Below are 15,097 nucleotides of genomic sequence, written 5' to 3' on the forward strand. Positions count from 1 at the left end.
CATTACCACCTAGTACAAAAAAGACTTGTGTAAAAACCTTTTCATCAGTCACGTTTTAATTTAATGGACAAGAATTTTGCATTACTAAGGACGTGACTGATCTGACTGCAAGCAGGCCAGTTGTAGCTCTTTGCCAGGAGGCTAAAGGTCCATCTCAGCCCCACCATACCTGTTACTAGGTTGACCAAAAGTAGGTTTTAGACAGCATTTCAAATATGACAACGTGCTGGAAATTTCTGTCAATATCAATGCAAAAAGAAAGGATCTTGAGTCAGTCAATGTCTTTGTTTGGTTTTATTCTTCTGCAGCAAAACGGAACAACGCTTCAGAGTGTAGCTACAGTCTGAAGAAAAGCTCAAAGTGATGACAATATGCTTAGGACTTTATACACATGCTTCACAGAAAAACCTTCATGCCTAGATAAGGAGTGTCTATGCACAGTCAGAAATATCTAAGGCATTTTGTCATACATTTCAACACGTCACACAACCGTAATGTTGAGGAAACTTGATGTACTGTATCTTTGATGTTTTTGCTATTTGTGTGAAACCTTAGTCCATGCATTACTGATTAAAAACCCCCATTAAATTGTGGTTGCATGAGCTGTGAGACAAAATGTGGCCTCGATAGTAAAAGAGAATTTATCCATTACAACAACCACCATTATGGGGCTTCAAAGCTTCTCTTCAGTCAATTAAATGTCACTGGTAACTTAATCTTACCACGTCAGAAGTGTTGGTACTTAATGCACATGGTTAAATGCTAGGATAAAAAAAGTTGTCAACTTTTAACCCTTAAAAAATATAGTACAACTTTCTATTTTGTAATCTTCCTTTCTATCATTGCTTAAATTTAATTAATGTGCGACTGACTGTTCTGTATTTTCCTAAAAACCCTTTTGTAAAAGTCAAACAAAACTTTTTTCTGAATTTTTGCTGGGGGTCTAAGTTAAGTTTTATATCTTTAATGAGGTGTTCACACATCCAACTAGCTCATGAAGCAGGTGCACTCAACATAAAACTTTCACATTTAAAAGAACAAAATACCCAAACTCCTCTTGCTTTGGTATTACAAATTTATTGGAAAATAGTTGAGTGCATTCTCAAACAATTTCCCCATCCAGATCTTAAATACTCAACACTCCACCTACATGTGCACAAGTGTGGGACATTAAGTCTAATTAGTTTCTTTTATCATCAATAGCAACATGTGTAGAGTCACTCACCAAGTATCCAAACCTAAAGGTTAAAAAAAAAAAAAATTAACAGGCACTTGAAAAAGGACAATACATACAGTTAACTCAATCAGTGAGACTCTACTACAAACAACTTGATGTATTTACAGTCATTGAAATAAGAAACAGAATCGGAAATGAACTGCTTCAGGATAATCCCTATCATTTATTCTCATGGAGCTTTTATGCACACTCATCCTTTGCTGTAGTGGATGTGATGCTTAACCAACATGGATAATCCACAAGGATATTCGATCATGTAACTGACAGTAGAGGTAGAACATGTGATGACAAAATTGATCAGATAATTATTTGAATGATTGGACCCTAGGGAGAGTAGCTACTTAGGCAGCAGCTAATGGGGATCCAAATGAACAAAAACAAAAAAATATGTATTTTCATGGGTTTGCAAACACACTTGGAAAAGGTTGATATGAAAGTTTATATATATATATATATATATATATATATATATATATATATATATATATATATATATATATATATATATATATATACACACTACACTTTTCAAAAATACAAGATTTCAGAATGGCAATTGTCAAACCAGATCCCTGTGATTATTATTATCTGATACATCATCATTCTCCTTTTTGACCTTTCTCCCTAGTTGAGCCCATTTCCAGTTTTTGAAGGTCCACTGAAGTTAATTTTGGGTCACTGGGAAGGGCATCCATCTTCCAGGGCATTCATGAAACGGTCCAGTTTGCCATTTATCAGTTGATTGTAGTTCAGCAGGAATGTGCTGAGACTGTAGGTGCTTTGAGGAACACAGGACAATGCCGGACTCACCACTGGCCCCTGGTGGTCCAAACAGAATATACAACAATGAAAGGTGTTTTAACAATACAGAGCAGAAATAAATGAACAAAAATGATAAAAACAAGACTGCAAAATAAACCCGAAAATGGGTGTGACATAAAAACCGGCAGAGGTTCAACATGTAGCCATTGACAGGTAAACATACTTGTAAAAAAACATTCTTAACAATATCAATTCACAGATAACTTTTACAGTGACACAAATCACAGAGCATTCATCTTGTACTGTGTCTCACTTGGAAAGTATGCACCACTATCTTCTTCCTGAGGAAGGAAGGTTTGAGGTCACACAACATAACATCATCACTCCCAGGTCACAGATATTCCACAAACTCATAGATTTACGAGAAACCAGGATATTTCCACACCAGAGTGAACTGATAATGCCTCTTAATCAGATGAAATCAGTGAGAGAGAAGCCCATCAACACATTTTCACTTGGTTTGTGTGAATATTCAGCAACACACTGATGAATTTATCTTGGCTATGTTTGTTGTAATGTCTTTTCTGTGTGGGCGATTCAGACAGACTAAGCCAAGTTAGCTTTGATTTGTTGATTTCCAGGTCAAAAGGCTTCCAGCAGTGAAAGCAGGCTTAAAACTTTGGCTATTACCTTAAAATGCAAACTTATTTATGCTATCAAATCACCCAAATTAGAGCTCGCTGGGATTTAGTGCATGTTTGCTTTAAAATGTTTACAAGGTATTCTTACACTCAGCTGAAGGTTTCTAAGAATGAGCAGGTAGTTGTTCATGTTCTTCTCCAGTCTCTGCAGTTGTGAAATGGCACATCTCGACTGGTTTAGAGCCCTCAAAACCTCCACACCTTCAGTAAGAAGCCTCAACGACGCAACCACATCTCCTCTCTTCTCCTGGTTCTGTGGTTACGCAAACACAACCATTCAGGTATAGAAAAAAGATCAGCAGTGACTTGTTTCGAGATCATATTAAACAACAAAAACTCATACATGTGCCGACATACTGATTTGTTTTCCCAAGATGCTACATGGAGCTCAATACATGGGAGCTGAATTGGTGTAGAGAAGGTCGATAAGCCGCTACAATTCGTCTGCAAGGTAGGAGACAGAAGAGACGCATGACAAGAAGGTGGATTAAAGATAAGTAGCATGATGGGACAGTACAGGTAGAAGCACATGGACAAGATGATTAGATTTAGCAGGTCAGAGTTACAGAAAAATCTTTGTCTTTTAGCTGAAGTGTGACATCTACACATCCTCACCAGTTCATTTTCCAGGTCTTCCACAATGTTTAAAGCCCTCCTGGCGACTTTATTGCACACAAATTCTATGGGTTTGGTCTCAGCATCCCGCACTTCAGAGGCTACCAAACAGAGCAGCAGAAGTCCTAAACAAACACATCAACATGCCCTGAAACAAAGTGTGTTTGGCTTATTACGTGTTAAGCCCAACATTAAAATGTTCAACTGAGAGCTAGTTAATTAAAAACCTCCTAAAACAACATTTTTAGATTCACTACTCACTGCTTAACGCCATGCCCTGTTTGGCCGCTCCTAATAAGTCCACATTTGTTCCATTAAGAAATGCTGCCAGGTGGAGAATGCCCTGTGGCCACTGCGGGGGAGCTGTGTGTCCTTTTTGTCTTCTCAAGTATTTAATTTCCCACCTTCTCATTCAGGAGTGGGAAGTGCAAGAGTGTTATCTAGCAGGAGAGCAGGAAGCGCTCCAACTTTCCTGCTGAACAGAATAACAAAAAGTAATGGACTGAAAGTGGCATTTCATTGATATTGGCTTGGAGAGAGTTCAAGTGTCATGCTTGCTGACTATAAAGTTAATGATTCATTATTGTGAAAGACTCACTTTACACAGCTGATCAAATCCAGTCTCTAATGTAGGGGATATAGCTTTCATTGTCCAATGAAGGCAGCAGCATATGGGTTAATATAATTCACAATATTGATGTTAGAAGGAGCTGCAAAAAACATAAGCTACTACTGGGTATGTGTAAGCTACATGGCTGTTAGTTATGTCTGATATCGTGCACCCACATAACTTTGAAGATCTTATTTTGTGAGGATTTCAGACAGACACAGACACGGATTTCAGAAAATGTTAACAATGTTCTCGGTGTATCAGTTAACCAATTATTTTCAAGTTTATTTCCTAAAAGCTTGAAAAGAAGGACGACTTTTGGTAAGTTTTTAAGTGTTTTGTATAAAACCCTATGGTTACATATGTTGTGTTTACGTGATCGGTATAGTTAAGTGTATTTATCACCCGGGAGGAGAAGTGAACGAGCGGTGTTCTGTCCCATACAAGCAATCATCCATCGGGTTGTAAAGCCTGCGGGACGCAGCTGGAAGACGCGGTGACTCTGATTCAATTGCTTCTTGGAAGGCGAGAGGGTAATCTGTCAAGACAAGGATGAGGGAAAACGGGGAAATGCACCATTCATTCTGCTTTTAGAATCACGTGTTACCCCAAAGACCTCATTGACCGAGCCCCTGCCCTCGCACAAAAGCTGTGCGCACTATCATTAAGACGCATGACGTCCAATAAGAGCTTGTGTTGTCACTGTCAAGGGGAGAGAGAGAGAGAGAGAGAGAGAGAGAGAGAGAGAGAGAGAGAGAGAGAGAGAGAGAGAGAGAGAGAGAGAGAGAGAGAGCAAGAACACTTAACACATGTTTTCTTTATCTCCCTCCAAGCCTTCCCCTCTTTTCTCTGTAGACAATCCCCAGTGCCGGTAATTAAGACGAATGTGCGCCGCGGCTCCACAGATAATGACTGGAGCTCCTGGATTTCTGCACACAGGGAGAAAACTGTGGGCAATAGCACTGACGGTACCCGCATTGCATCACGGACACGACACCCAGTACCCCGCTGTCTCCCTCCCACCTCCACTGGAGTCGACGAGGAGCCTGTAGCATCTTATTATAGAGTCTTTTTTTCTCACAGTCCAATGCAGTCTCGCTCACAGACGGCCGGCTGCGTTCGCTCTTGTTCTCCAAAGCACGCCAGCAGCTTTCAGCTCCGTTGCGCGCTGCTCAAAGGAGGCGCAAAACCAATAATTGGGCGCCTTGTCAACAAGTTTGTTGCAGTGCTCTATGGATTGCGTATCAGCAACTGGCCAGTCTTCTGGATCTATTAACATTTCCCTTCATCAGAGGGACGTGTGATCATCGGGTTCATCCTTTGCTCTGGAGTCGTCCTCACATCCTCATTAAGCCTTGACCTGCAACCTGTAGCTCTTTGCCCCTTTCTTCCATTCATTGTTCCGCTAAGGCGACATGGAGGTACACAGCTGACGTTTTTGAATCCATAGCCCGCGGAGGAGGGTCAAAAAAGAGAGGAGACAAACACACTGAGGAGAAACCGTAAGTATGTTGCGTCCTGACAAGATAGATCACTAATCTGTTCTCTCTCCAAGGTTTCAAATCTATGATTCACTTGAACTTTACCTGCAAGCTCAAGGGCAAATGGAAATTGAAGGTCTGACTGAGTGTAAGTTGTTCTCTTGTATTTTTGTGTGGTTAATGCTTTCGCATAGCACTTTCCTATTTACTCAGTCTCATCTATTGATACTAAAGACAAAAACACAATACAATCACGGTTATATACCATAATGTTGTGCATCACTGACTGATGGCCTTGTACAACAAGATATACTTCACTGAAATATGTGTGAAGGAAATGCACCCTTTTCTACCAGTATGGCACCGGAACAAATTATTGTAGTGTTACTTTTAAGCCAGTGAATAAAAAGGTAAGTACATGTCTGAGTTTAATCCTCTGATCTCCTTGATTTTAAAACATAACTTTAAATTGTTTAAGGTTAACACAAAGCTCAAAACTTGAATAAGTTGTTTCAAGCCCTATAGAAGCTTTAAACAATTTAATATTGTAGTCTCAAAAATGTGATAATTTTCCCATGCTTTCCAGACAAATTGATGTAAAAGTGTCTTAAGAGAGGGCACTGTTTATTTCCCTCATTGTCACACACAGGACAGGATACATTACAAACAGTTTCTCCTATTGTAGTTTTGTACCAAACTGGCCTGCATGAGGTGGTTGGTAGTATATTTCTAAAGACTCCTGCTGTGGAGATTACGGGATATGGGCCAGTGTGCTGGGGCTTGGGGCTGCAGAGCACCTAGTTCCATGTCTGTTGCTGCAAGCTCCATAATAAAATGAAGCTGGTGACAGTTTTCAAAATTAGTTATAAGAGGAGGAAAAATATGAAAAGAGATTGCAGAATTGTGGATGTGTATCATGTAAATAATGAGGTTTTTGAACGACAACATTTTGTGTTTGTGAAAGAGAGTGCTTTTGATTAATATCCCTCCCATCACTCAGTGGTCTCAGAGGGCCTGCAGCATTCCGGTGCCTGTGGTCCAACACTTGCTTTGAACTGGTTTCCCTGCCAACAGCCAGTCAGCTACGTTCATGCGCAGGGACTGTTTTATCTGACAGCCAGTTAAAGGCTTTGACTCCCAGAGGTATTAAGTCTTTTAACCTGTAAAGCATCAGACAGCTGGATTTTCAAATGCTTTCTGGCCTGTGACCATACGTTAGCTGTTTAATGTAATGCCATCAGTTCAAAGCTTGATAAATTGTTTTGGTGAAAGTGTTTCGAAACAATGACATTGGTAATATGAGTGAAAATTTGCTTCACCCTAAGAGCAAAGAAGGTAATAAACTCTCTTGAACTTCCTGGATTTTCCATCTATCCATTTGAGTCTTAGAAACATGAAGGAAGTTGGATCCTAAAAAGGTGGCATGTAAATCCTTACAACAGTGGTTATCTCTCAGGTGTGAGTTTCATTTGGCACTACACCTTTCAGATTTAGCTGTCAGTGAGTATCACCTCCAGAGTGACATTAGTAAAAGCCCAGATACATATATCTAAGGAAAGGATGTCAGAATGTAATGATCCATCATGTGTGTGCTTTGAGTGTCATATGCAATTTCTTCAGTAAAGAGTTTTATTTTGTCTGTAATTCTTCTTGACTGTCAGAGGATGTGCTTTGCGTTGGGTGCTATTGAGTATTTTATTTGACATTACATGTGACCTGAAGTAATAGAAGTTTTTGAAAAAGCAGTTTGCTTTTTTTAATCTAGGTGCCTTTGAACCACACAGTTGGAACTACATTTTCCTAAGTGTTTGAGTGCAGCCAGTCAGTAGGTAACACATTTCCAGGTCTCCTTCCAGGTTTATTGCTGTAATGCTAAGCATATTCAATTGTTACGGCCTGGATGTCAGCAACTCACTGAGAAGGTAAAACGTGAAGTGAGTACTTCTCCAGGTTTTTTTCTAAGTTAATTGATGCAACATAAGCCTTTTCGCGTGCAGCAACTGGCATATCAGTTCCATTCATAACAGTAAAAGAAGTAAAGAAGTTAATAAGGGAACCAGTTTTAGTTCTTGTATTGGTTTAATACAGCACATTGATGGTTTCCACTTGTTGAGAAAGGCATACTGGCTGTACTGACTCTCTGGCAAGTGCTTTCAATCAATATAGCATGCAACAAAAGCTCGCTATAAAATATTGATGGATGTGGACGAAGAGTGACTGGAGTTTGAAGAGTTTGAATACTCTGCTTATTTAGCAGGCTATGTCCTATTTATGATGGTAAAAAAGCTTATTTGTCTTTACGCCCACTGAGGCCTTGAGACCTTAAGTTGAAGAAGAAGGAATTTTATTCAGATCAACCAAAATTAAATCCCTCTGTACATATTCTGCAGCTATCCATTTAAACTAGCTTTACTTTCTGAAATGCTGCAGTGAGGAACAAAGAGAAGCCAGGATCAGACACTAACCATATAAATGAAGAAAACACATAAAGGCTGAACTGTTTTTTGTTTTGTTTTGTTTCTTACAGTTGAAGCAACTGAGGCAATGACGTGTGATGAAATTATATTCAGAAGACTATTTTTGTTTTCGCCACACGTGAACCCTTTCAGTAAACGGCAGCTTAATATAAGGTTATCACTGAGAACTTTCTGACATTGACAGTGCCATAAATCTGCCGAACACCATCCTCACCCTGTGAATTACTCATCACATTCAATCAGGCCTGCGATGACTCAAATCTTGAACGAAGGACAGCTGAGTCCTTCAGAATGACCACGCAGGAAAATCAAAAACCCTCCACGTGACAGTTTATCCAAAGAGTCCCTGCACCTGCACATGCCTCCGCGCGAGATTTCACAATAGAAAGAGCATCAAGTCCACTAACTCCACACAGAAAGAGAGAGAGAGAGAGAGAGAGAGAGAGAGAGAGAGAGAGAGAGAGAGAGGTAGCACAAGGAGAGTGGAGGAGGAGGGAGGCGGTATTTTGCAGTCACCCGCACCGGCGCTGCTCACAGCTCTCATCTGGCAAACACACACATACACACTCATTCATATACTCGGTTGCGGCGGCTGCGCTTTGCAGCACGCAAGAGGGCTTTTGATCAGAGACCTGTTACTCTCTCTCTGCTCATGGCCGTTATCCGCGCTGCCGAGTCCCCCTCCTATCCCTCTTCCTCCTCCTACACCCCCTCCTCTGCATCCACATAATAAGTCGCGGGCGACTTGCGCTTCTGAGAGGCTTGATTTTGGTCTCTTAATGAGGGTACTGCGACAATGGTGAAGGACAAAGCCGAAGATCGGACACTTCAGTATCAGCAAACTTTGGTGAGTTGCACACGAGGTCGTATGAGGTGCTTTGTGTTAAGTGTCGGGCATGTTGTGTTATCATGGATGCTCGGCCGGAGGATATAAACAGCTGGTTGCTCAACTGTGTCCATGTATGAGAACAGAAAGACATAATGTGTCGTTCAATTTATTATAGGCTATAGACTACGATTCATTCCTCATAAAACTGACTTCATTAGCTTTTTTCCCAGGGTCTTTAGGTCTGCTTTTCGCTCTCTTCATTCACATTGATCCACAGGTGTTGCATCACTCTAAGCCTCCCTCCAACCAACCTAAATAATTAATTTTTATCCAATTAGAATTCACCAAACCATGTCAGATTAAATTGCTCAGCCTGAAGAAGTGCATATATGGCTATCTCTGATCACTTTATGCTGGGTCTTTATTTTGTGTAAATACCCTTGAAATACAAGATTAGAGCCTCCCTCACTCACCATGCTACCATGTATTTTGCTCACGTCCTGTGTCTACCAGATCTCTTCTATTTCTCCTGCAAACCTTGTCCCTCCTTGCCCTCTCCAACCGCCCCAATGTCTAAATTACCCTGTCTTATTCCACCTCCTCCGATCCTGTTTGCTTCAGAACCTCCAGTCTATGTATGAACCAAAAAGTGGTGTGTCTCTGAATGTTAATTCCTCCATGCACCACTTTTCCTCACTTATGTTATAGCTGGGCTGACAGTGACACCCTGGAGCACCATCCAGGGATATCTATATTCAGATAAAGGGCGATGCTGGCAGAATTTAAGTGCCCTTGTCTCTGTTTCTCTTTTCTATTATCTTATAGTCTTGTACATAATAGTCTTTAATTACCTGTTCATATTTTTAATGTATTGTTATTATTTAATGTTTACATTGTACAGAGAGAGCACAGTCTACCAAAGTTACATTCCTTGTGTGTGAAACATACCTGGCCAATAAAGCGAATTCTGATTCTTTTTGTGTCCGTGCATGAGGGTGCATTTTCACATGTGCACAATCGTATCAGTCGCGCCATCTTCCTTCTGTGAAGGGCCCAAGTCGTACAGAGGTGTTTCTGCTCTTGTTGTAAAGATCGATGCCGAGCCGTGCGTCTCAGAGTCAAAGATCAATAGTAATGTAAAATGGCAGTCAGAGTCTCTGAAGATTGGAACGTGCTGTCTGCCCCCCTCTCTCTCTTTGACCATAGCTCTTAGATCAGTGGCTTTATCATCCACTGCCTGTGTATCAGTCCATTATCCCAAAAATAGATGTGTGTGTGCCTGTGCCTGTGTTCTTGCACGTGCAAGCAATTGTGCAGCTTGTGTCTTGATACTTTTCTAAGAGCAAAGTGGCAGCACTATTCATCAATTACCTTCTCACAGGCCAGCCAAAAGCATCTGTGTATTCTTCAAAGAAAAATGAATGACATGTAGAGTTTATTCTGGTCAAAAAAGGCTTCAGTGTGTCTCTCCATCGTATAGCTGCAGTCTAAAATTGGATTCTAATGTTGACAAAGGGCTCTTCTGTGTTTCATTGTTTGCCTTCAGCAAGATTGAGAAGATTTGGAGTTATGTGCTTTAAATACGGCAGCACAGATCCACTTGTGCTGCAGCAGGACTGTGCAGATGACACAGAGCAGATAGAGGAAAAATAGAGATCTGTCTGATAACTTTTACAGCACAGAAATGTCATTTTCTCATTTAGAGCAAGTGTGCTAGAAAAAGAAACAGCCATTGTCCTCTATCCTCTACGATATGCATATCTGGCAAAGTTTTATGTTTAGGAAGCCATTAGAACGACAGTAATCTGCTGTTTATACTCACGTTTTACAAACAGTGAGCTTTCTGTGATAATCAGTTAACATAAAATGTGGTGGGTATCATAAAGAGTGTATCATTGATTTAACTACAATGCAAGTGGCCATGATTACATTCCCACCTGAAGGAAATCATCCGTAAAGAAAACAATTATTTGATATGTTAATGACATCCATTAATATGGTTTGCACAGCAGCTCTGATGCTGCACTCTCTTTCACTGCAGCAAACAGATTTCCTAGAAAGCATTTCACACTCCTCTCTAAACTCTGAACTCATTATCGAAAGGGATGAGTAAAAACGGAGAATAAACAAGCTATTTTTAGACATCAATGAATCAAGAGTGTAGAGAATCTTTGTCTCCACAGCAGATGTTATCTGTTTTCCGTGTGGAGATGCAGGATCCTGTGAGCAGCCACAGACAGTATGAAAGCAACCAGGCTATAGTGAATGGGTTGCTGGCTTTTTCAACTGTTAGTCAGGCGCAGTGCATCCTGGGAAATAAATGCAGAGGCTGTCTGCCCTCTTGCTGTCTCATGGGGGATGGAGGGACGGAACAGGTAAAGGGGAAAAGACGGAGGTCATGGGCTTATAAGGAAAAGGCGGAGGACGAAGCTGTTGTGTCTTGGTGTTGCAACCCTTCAACGTAAAGCTTTTTCACGTTCTCCAGAGATGTGGGAGGTCTGGATGTGTCACAGGCATTTTTCGAGTGCATGCGTTTTCTCCTGTCAGAAGCGTGTGGGCAAGTGAGCTCCATAGGTCTTGCATGTGTGTTTGTGTAGGTGGGTGGGGTTCTGCGTCTACACATAGACACACCTTTCAACACATGCAAGCCTTAAATGAGTGTGGATTAAGTCTCAGTCAGAGCAGATGTAAGAGGAGGCATGTTAATGTCCCTCCAGCAGCAGGAGGCCTGAAGATTGGACTGCTGCAGGCATGGAAGTCATGATGCACCTGAAGAGGAAAAGCTGCCAGCCCACACCTCCACTTACACCGACCCCACCCCCAACCCACGCCACAGGGCACTGCAGCACCGCAGATATCTAACATAGTACACAATCCGCTGCGTTTTTGAACGTATGCATGCTTGTGTTTATTCCCATTAATAACAGCACTCCTGAATCTCTTGACAAGTATTTAAGGCACAATCTTATATTATCTTATTGAGTATAATTGGTTACATTTGGTGGCTAGATTGGCCATATAAATGTAGTCTGTTGGGATTTTTACATCCACAAAAGTATTGAAAAGAATAATCACATGATCCATCTCTGAATCCTTTGTATCTTTGTTTATTCCAGTTCATGAATTTGATTGCACATACTTGTATTTTAATTCTTGTTGGCTTGTACAATGCAGCATGCAGTCACAGATTGTCTCCTGAACAGCAGTTAGGAAGGACTCTTCGCACAGAAAACTGTTTCGTGAGATCTGTTGTCTCTCTCCTCTCGTTTGTATTGTTTGGTGTACAGAGTGTCCCAGACCAGTTGGGTTGGTAAATATGAGCATGCTGTCAGCATTTTTACTGCCATCACTTTCAAGGATTACACCTTGTTAGTGTACATCTCATTGCCATTTGGTGTAGCTATCACATAAAGAATCCTTGTTCTTAATGAAGAAGACTGAGCTATGAGAAGAGAATTCGACTATCACACATTTCTTTGTGTTTCTCAGCATCTTTTTCTCTCTTGTCGCTGTCATGCACACACGCACACACGCGCACACACACACAAGCACAGCACACACACACACACTGTCTCTTCAGGGGGTTCAGTTCCTCATAGTCAGCACTCTGTCTGTTCTTGCACACAGAAACTGGCTTGAGTCCATTTAAGGTCCTGTCACTTCCAAATTGTGCTGTAACCTGCACACCGCAGAACAAGCCGCTGCAGAGATTGCAGACAAAAAACTCTATACAGCATCAATGAACGACCAAAGGAATGTCTTAAGTTATTGCAAAATTACCAGTGGCAAAAGAAATATTGAGATTCTTTACTTTATAATAAAAAATGAATGTCATGCTATATTGAGCAGGTTAAAAATAGTAATTTAGCCAATTACAAAATGTTTATAAATTAGAGAGACAAGAGAAGTAGAGTTGTGTTCTTGTTTGGTTGTATACAATCATATTTTTTTTTCTAACCAGTAGAGTCTCCACTTTTCCATTTAGAAAGAATGAAAAAAGAAAGCATTTCTGCATTTTCTTCACGACAGACACCGAGAGGACATATCCACATCATACAAAGTGTATGGCTGCATGTGCTTTCTTACTGCTCACTATTAACTGGACAGTAAAGCAATTTGTAACTCACCCTTCAGTGACAAACTGTAAAAAAAAAAAATTATATTGCAGGGTTCCTGCATCATCCTGCTTCTTAGACTTAAACACAACAAACATCAAGTTTGCGGGCTGAGCGTGGTAGATTGGTATTTCCAACAAATTGGTTGTTTGAGATACCAATTACATCCTCATCTAAAATGTCTGAGGAGACTTGAAGAATGGTCTACGTCAAAATGAAATGTTCTTAACAATGGTTAGTAATAGTAATCAAGCTTCATTGACTTGAGAGGATGCCTTTGCCTCAAACTTATCATGTTGGTATTCTTATTATTTAAAGCACACTTTCATTTCAGATACATCAGTTCATTGTTTGTATTGTTTTCACATAGTGTTTTCCTACCAGTTTGCTTCAGAAAGAAAGTAACAGAAAGAAAATAAGAAAAGTGATATTGTTGTAAAGTTGTTGCATTGAGTGATGGGAAGTATCTTTCTCTCTTGCTTAATATGAAGTGTAATGCCCATTGGGTTAATGTATAAAATATTTTTCATGTAAAATGTATTTTTTGCTCCTATTATGTTATAATGAAACACTGGATGATGTTGTGTTGTCATCCTTCGACACATGCCGGGCCACCCAATGAAGCCCAGGTCCTGTCACTTTTTACATTTTAATGGCGGACTGGTCAATGTTTAAATGTATCCGACACCTCAGTTAAGAAAACACATTGACAGTTGTTTGAATCTTGTGTAAGTGTAGACAAAACTAGTGACTGATCTCTATGTGTCTTTTGTGCTATTTTGTCTTGTTTTTCCCCTTTTAGCAATCATATCTTTGTAATGGTGCCGTGATGTTGAAAAAAAAAAATCCTGCTCCCCTGTCTTAAGTCATTCTCTAAAAATATGTCACCCCTCAGCTTGATCCTTCAGTTTTTCTGACATCAACTCCCCGACACTCCTCCGTCCTTTGTGCTGCTTTCTTTGTTAGTGTGTTTGTGTGCGTGTGTGTTTTTGGTATTTGCTTGTGTGCATCAGATTGAGTCTGCTTAACAACAATAAGGTTCTTCCTGTTTACTGCAACCTATAAACTGGGGCTTAGCTAACTATTCAAAAAGCAGCCTCAGCCTATTAGATATCAGAATTAGTCAATTTTGTAATTTCGTCCTCTAATTTAATTTTCAATCTTGTCCCAGGAGGGTTCAGGACTCAGATTAGTCCGAAGGCTTTGGTCTTCCTGTTATTACCCTGGTGATCTCCTACTACAATACCCACTACAGTAATCTTGTTTAAGTACCTCCTGAAATATATGCAGGCATTCAAAGTCTAAATCATCAATCAATGCCCTTGCTGTGATGATGGCTCATTTAACTTTGACAAACTGCTAAGAAAAAATTAAAATCTTCTTATGAATAATATGAATAAATAAAAAACAGCAAGGACAAAAGTTGTTGATGTTTAAGCCTTTATCATTAACGTGTCAAATATTTCTCCTTGCTGTATCTTGACAGTGAATAAATTATCCCACAGAGCCCTAAGAGCTGCTGAATAATAAGGACTTTTTTTAATCTCATCTGTTGTGCGAAGCTTGCACTTGGTTTGACTTAGAGCAAAGTGGCAAAGTGAGTGATGTAGCAGTATAGGCTGGCCAGTAGAAAGTTGTCACATATCTATTGGATTCATTTTCTTTTTATTCTCTGTCTGTCTGAGCGAGATACATGATAATAATTCAAAAGTGTAATGACACCTATGTCAAACTGTTTTTTCTAATTAAGTCTACATGACTTCACTTTTGAGGTGGAGAACTACAAAATGCTTTTTGCTCCTTGTGAGCTGACTACAGCTAACTGGTGAGCACCCTTAGCATTACTCTTGAGAAAGGTAAAAGGTCAAACTCAAAATCACAAGAGTTTAAAAACGCTAAACACAGTATGCAGTATGGGAAGAAAAACCCGATGAACCACTTTAGAATTTTGAAACCAGGCCACCGACAGGTTCGTAATACTTTTTCACTGATCCAGGTCTCTGCGGACCGATACATCACGATGGGCGCATCTTCAGTTTTCTATGTTGCTGCACATGGCTACTTTTTCCATCAGTAGTCAGATAAATATGAAATTCCTTCAAACAGACTTTAAAAATGATTGTCAACATCAATGTTGTAACATTGTAAACCAAAATAAATATAGGTACAATAATCGACATGTCACTGCATAGATGCAGGAAAGTCTACAGTACGTCTGCACCACGATTCATCTTAGAAAAGATTCCTTTTAAAAACCCTGTTGACTATAG

At 40.1% G+C, this 15,097-nt stretch overlaps 3 protein-coding genes across 10 annotated transcripts in view; 1 reads left to right on the top strand and 2 right to left on the bottom strand.

Annotated features, from left to right (window-relative positions):
* LOC306826676 (zona pellucida sperm-binding protein 4-like) overlaps positions 1-15,097 on the bottom strand; it is a 350,754-nt gene that overhangs the window by 331,132 nt on the left and 4,525 nt on the right. The gene's annotated exons all lie outside the window — the stretch shown is intronic.
* Positions 1,815-4,188, bottom strand: thpo (thrombopoietin). The gene is made up of 6 exons (XM_079348156.1): positions 3,914-4,188; positions 3,577-3,790; positions 3,316-3,440; positions 3,058-3,144; positions 2,789-2,953; positions 1,815-2,056 (listed from the first exon to the last, which is right to left on the bottom strand). The coding sequence occupies exons 2-6, from the start codon at positions 3,725-3,727 to the stop codon at positions 1,913-1,915; spliced, it is 672 nt and encodes a 223-aa protein (XP_079204282.1). The 5' UTR covers positions 3,728-3,790; positions 3,914-4,188; the 3' UTR covers positions 1,815-1,912.
* Positions 4,667-15,097, top strand: part of clcn2a (chloride channel, voltage-sensitive 2a) — a 38,985-nt gene continuing 28,554 nt past the window's right edge. For 4 of the 8 annotated variants that reach the window (XM_079348136.1, XM_079348139.1, XM_079348135.1 and 1 more), the window contains exon 1: positions 8,389-8,730. In XM_079348136.1, coding sequence (XP_079204262.1) covers positions 8,680-8,730 — 51 coding nt within the window. In that variant the 5' untranslated portion in view covers positions 8,389-8,679. Of the gene's footprint in view, positions 5,428-8,388; positions 8,731-15,097 lie in introns of those variants that run through there. The other 4 variants (XM_079348140.1, XM_079348142.1, XM_079348137.1 and 1 more) reach the window with 2 other exon arrangements.

Source organism: Symphodus melops (assembly GCF_947650265.1).
Source record: "Symphodus melops genome assembly, chromosome: 7".
Taxonomy (NCBI): Eukaryota; Metazoa; Chordata; class Actinopteri; order Labriformes; family Labridae; genus Symphodus; species Symphodus melops.